The following is a 5,539-nucleotide window of genomic DNA, read 5'->3' as shown; positions in this document are numbered from 1 at the left end:
TCTTCCCACAGGAGAAGTCGTAACTGTAAGAAAGGTTTTCGACCACATGAAAGCAAATTATGACACTTATTTGTACAAGGGCTCCGAAACATCATTAAGAAGAATTTTGAAGGCCATTGGGTTTGTGTGGAGTAAAGGTGATCCCTATGCGTATGTTAGAGAAAATGAAGACATTTGTTTTAAGAGATCTTGTTTTCTGAGGGAATACATGCGTAATAAGGACAGTGAGAAACCAAAACCTGTTGTTTTCTTGGATGAGACTTGGATTTTTATGAATGGTGAATATATATGTTATATATTACATTTTATATTTAAAAAATCTTGGAATAATTTATCTTCATCAGGTGTCTTTGGTTTCAATTGTGCATTTGTCTTTCAGGGTCACCCACATACTCCTGGAATAAACCACACAAATCTGGACATGATGTTCAAGGAGTAATTCGTCGACCTGTGTCTGAGGGAGGAAGACTGGTTATTGTTCATGCTGGAACGAAGGATGGCTTTGTACCTGGTATGTTCTTAATTTATTTTACTTCATTTTATTGTAGTGAGGTGATCTCTCTTTACATAGTTATGAGGGTATTTAGGGTTTGTAGTACGGATGCAGGGGGGGGCACATAAGTCTCTGATAAGACCCCAACTTAAGTACAGTTCCTGTGTATGAGACCCTCACTGGGATTACTTGGTTTGAGAATTGGAAAAGTTCAAAAGACAGAAGCACGATTTGTTGTGGGTGATTTCTGACAAAAGAGTAGCGTTACAAAAATTTTGTCGGGTTTGGGCTGGGAAGACTTGGGTGAAAGGAGACAAGTTGCTGGACTAAGTGGTATATTCCGAGCTGTCGGTGGATAGGTGGTGTGGAATGACATTGGTAGACGAATACGTTTCAGTGGTATTTTAAAAGTAGGTAAGATCACAGTACAGTGCTAAAGTTGATGAAAAGTGGGGCAAATATTTGTTTTTTTTTTAAGAAGGGAGTTAGGGATTGGAATAATTTACCAAGGGAGATGTTCAATAAATTTCCAAATTCTTTGCAATTATTGAAGAAAATACTAGGCCTATCCCTGAAACTACATCTTCTGTCCTAAGTGCAGATCAGTGGTGACTGATTGATTGAAATTGACTGGCACTAGGTCGGAAGTGGCATTATAACTTACCGCTCATTGAGCTCTGTACGTGGTTTTTGATTTTGACTTCTCCACTGTTATTAAAAAGACTTGCAGGTATTCACTTTAGGCCAATGATTAACCTTAGAGAGGTATTTCAATCAAAACTTACTCAGTGTATTTTCATATAATATTACTGGATATTTGTATCAGTAAATTACTTGTATTGTAGGCCTATTTATTATGTTTATTCTGCATTCGACAATCTCCACCTGAATCAGTGCTTGATACCTGACTGTTGAACACCTTCCAAGCTTCTTATTTCTTACTGCCTGATATAGGTTCAGTGTTCGCAGCAATTACATTTGTTCTAAGGTATTGAAATGGGTGTTTATACTTATATCTTTTATGCAAGTGATCGTGGACTTCTAATCCAGATATAGGCCTACTAATGGAGATACATTCATGAGAGATGTTACGATAAAGTAGTGTAAGTAGTAATTAATTGACTTCATCATCCGGTGACTTTGCTACACAGTAGTTGGTTTTACTTAAAATCAGACAGCTTTTTGTATCATTCAACAGAAATCACATTTTTTATTAATAGGCCTATACTTTTTTTAGAACAAATAACTTCATACTAAAACTTAAAATTCTTACAGGTGCTGATTTGATATTTGCTACAAACTTGAAGAGAAATCAGGATTACCATGGTGCTATGAACAGCGAGAAATTTCAGATGTGGGTGAAGACGCAATTAATCGTAGGATTAAGAAATATAGGACCCTGTGTTATTGTAATGGATAATGCACCATATCACTGTAAGCTTGTTGAGCATCAACCAACAACGAAATGGAGGAAGGATCAATTAGTGGTAATTATACTTAATTGAATATTTCCTTCTACTGAATGATGTTTAATGATGTTACAGAAATTAATTTTTATTTTTCCTTTAATTTACAGTCATGGTTAAGGCAGAATGGAGTTTCTCCACCAGAAAATGCCACAAAAGATGAGCTGCAAATGTTGTGTAATATGAATCGAAGTCACTTAAAGAGGTACAGAAGCACGTAAACATAAGTTTAGATAATGTTGTTTACACTCGTGTATTTGACTTTCATGTATGCATAACAATATTTCTCTGTTTCTTTAAAACCAGGTACATTGTTGACGAGATGCTGCACAGTGAAGGCCATACTGTCTTACGACTTCCTCCATACCACTCATTTTTCAATGCCATCGAATTTGTATGGTCTGTGGCAAAACAGTATTATAACAAAACAGTGGCTTCAAGACCTGGTCACGGATTGGACAGAGCTACAGCTGTGTGGAAAGAATCTCTTGATCAGGTAGGCCAAGTGGAAATGTTATTTATTGGATATATGCAAGTGGAGTTTATAATATATTTGTCAGGTTGTGATACTTCAATATATCTTATAGGTGACAGCAGAGATGTGGAGAAATGAAGTAAAACACACTGAGAAGAAGATTGTCGAGTTCTACAATAATGAGGTGAGAGGTCTTCCTGAAGTGGAGGAACTAGTCATTCATCATGGAAGCAGTGAATCGGAGGAGGAAGATGAAGAAGATGAAGAAGAAGAAGAAGAAGAAAGAAGAGAAGCCGAGGAGTTAGCTGTACCATTGTAAGAGCCATTCCATGAGATTAAGAATGTTATAACTTTGCTGGGAAATAATACATTTCTGATTGCCCCGTCCTTTCTGATATAACGAAGTTACATTTCAAAATTGTGGGAATTGTGTATCTACAAGTTACAGGGCGGTATAGATGTGCAGGTGGGGATCAGTGTCCAATCGGAGTGGAATTATCTAGAACTGCTGTGGCGCAATGTGATGAGGAGCGGGCAAGGGGGGGAGAGAGAGAGGGAGACAGCACTCTGTCACCAATACACGATGTAAACATTGTACGCCTGTTAAAATACTGACATAACTTAAATTTTATACACTATCTAATGGTTTTCCACAGTTCTCTGAAAGTCACAACTCACGTATACTGTATATATATAGAGAGAATTACATATAAAAATACCTGTGTACACAATAAGTAGCCCACATATTAAATATAAATCAATTTGCTTTACGTCGCACCAACACAGATAGGTCTTATGGCGACAAAGAGGATAGAAGAGATAGGAAAGGGCTAGAAGTGGGAAGGAAGCGGCCGTGGTCTTAATTAAGGTACAGCACAAGCATGTGTCTGGTGTGAAAATGGGAAACCACCGAAAACCATTTTAACGGCTGCCGACGGTAGGATTTGAACCCACCATTCCCCGAATGCAAGCTCATAGCTACGCGACCCTAAACGCACGGCCAGCTAACTCGGTCATCTTTGAAAATGTCTTTTTCTATCAGCAGAGGCTTTTTTAAAATCGTCATATTTTGTATAGGCTACAGGAGATGTACAGTAGCCCACTGGTTTTCTGATTAAACATCATTTATTTAATCTATTGCATCAGTCTACTTACATACTCACTGTCCACGTACATCGGTAACCTCGTGATTCGATTATTGAAGTATTGTGCAATGATGCGACATACAAACTAAGAGAATACCGAGTGGTTCTTGCAAATATAAAACAGACAATTTCGAGTGGTCATGAGCATGACTCATAGTCATAGGGTAGGCTAAATAATAATGTTATTGGCTTTATGTCCCACTATCAACTTTTAGGTTTTTTTTGAGACGTCGAGGTGCTGGAATTTAGTCCTGCAGGAGCTCTTTTATGTGTCAGTAAATCTACTGACATGAGGCTGAGCACCTTCAAATACCACCGCACTGAGCTCGGCCCTGCCAAGTTGGGTTCAGAAGGCCAGCGCCTCGACCGTTTGAGCCACTCAGCCAGGTGTGGAGGCTAGAGAGCTGAGTTTAAGTAATTGTCGAACATCAACTAGTTATAAAGATACTGATTGATTAAACTAATACAGTAATTAGAATAACCTAATTGACTACCTACTTACAACCTAGGTACTTTGGAATTGTGTTCTATCTTTTTAACACTGCAAATAAATCCATGTATTGTTTAAAACTCCCTGTAAGAAGAGGACAGTGGATGCGAATAGGTATTATTTTCAAATGAGCTGAGCTCGAGAGTCCATTATAGCATACGATTTTTTCAGTGTACCATGACTCTGTATGTATTGCTTCAGAGGAAGTTCGGCTCCCCGCCAATGTCCAGTGTACCGATAATGAACCATGTGTGTGTTGTGTCTCACTGATCCATGACTGCGTACGATTCTTTCAGTGTGCCATGATTCACTGTGGCTCACTGCAGCGAAAGCTCGACTCCCCGCCAGTGTCCAGTGTGCCTATAAGGAGCCGTGTGTGTCGTGTGGCTCACTGAGCCGTGATTGTGCATGATTTGTGTGCCATGAGCTTGCCGTTCCTGTGAATCGATTCACTCGGACACTGAATGAATCGATACACTGCTTCGAATCAAGCACTCAGTAGCCTACAATAGTAGAGGTACATAGTACATTACCATTAAGATAGATAGCATTGCAAAGTAATTTGTCTTTACCATAATAACAATAATAATAATAATAATAATAATAATAATAATAATCGTATGGCCTCAGCTACCATGTGCAGACATTTCAAGTTGACGCCATCTGGCTGTCTGCTCGTCAATTTTGACGTTCCGTTATACTCTAGGCCCACTAGATGGCAGACCGAGTAAACCGAAACTCTCTTGGGCGTCTGTGGCTGAGATTTAATGAATTTTGTCGGGTAAACACCAAATGCGTCACCAGAGATCTTTTACATGCCGACATCGTACGACATGAAGTGTCGAATGGACTTTTTTCTGCCCTTCAAAAATCCGACTACCTCTGCCGGGTTTGAACCCGCTATATTGGGATTCGGAGGCCGTCACTCTACCACTGATCCACAGAGGCAGCTGTCTTTACCATGAAATACATCGTCGTCGTACATGACTGAATTACTATCAATATATCTTAGAGAAACTGTAATGTACATGAAACCGAAATTGAGTTAATTTCCACGATACATTCTTCCTATATAAAGGAGACCATGTAGCTTATCCACCTTCATTTCAGCCACATAAATATTCAGCAAAAATTGCAAAATCACATTAAAGGACAAATACAATTTTTTAAGTAGAAATAGTCTGGAACATAGATTAGTGAGGTTGGACATCCTGCGCGTCATCATTCAGGAGTCGCTGTTGAACATACTGTACTTGTCAAAACTAGTAAGTTTCTATTTTACACAATAATAGTGAAATGTTGATGAAGACGACATACACCCAGCCCCCGTGCCAGAGAAATTAACCAACGGTGGTTCAAATTCCCCACCCTGTCGAGAATCAAACCCACACCCTGTGACCAAAGGCCAGCACGCTAACCATTTAGCCATGGGGCCAGACAATAATAGTGAAAAAGCATGTTCACTGCAGC

General features: G+C 39.1%; 1 protein-coding gene across 1 annotated transcript; it reads left to right on the top strand.

Moving 5' to 3' along the window:
* The first annotated feature begins 2,107 nt into the window (after positions 1-2,107).
* Positions 2,108-2,909, top strand: LOC137499037 (uncharacterized). The gene is made up of 2 exons (XM_068227080.1): positions 2,108-2,455; positions 2,547-2,909. Exons 1-2 carry the CDS (start codon positions 2,282-2,284, stop codon positions 2,751-2,753), a joined length of 381 nt encoding a protein of 126 aa, XP_068083181.1. The 5' UTR covers positions 2,108-2,281; the 3' UTR covers positions 2,754-2,909.
* The last annotated feature ends 2,630 nt before the right edge of the window (positions 2,910-5,539 follow it).

Source organism: Anabrus simplex, chromosome 3, assembly GCF_040414725.1.
Source record: "Anabrus simplex isolate iqAnaSimp1 chromosome 3, ASM4041472v1, whole genome shotgun sequence".
NCBI lineage: Eukaryota > Metazoa > Arthropoda > Insecta > Orthoptera > Tettigoniidae > Anabrus > Anabrus simplex.
Note: the sequence above shows the minus strand (reverse complement) of the source record. Positions and strands in the feature narration are given on the sequence as shown.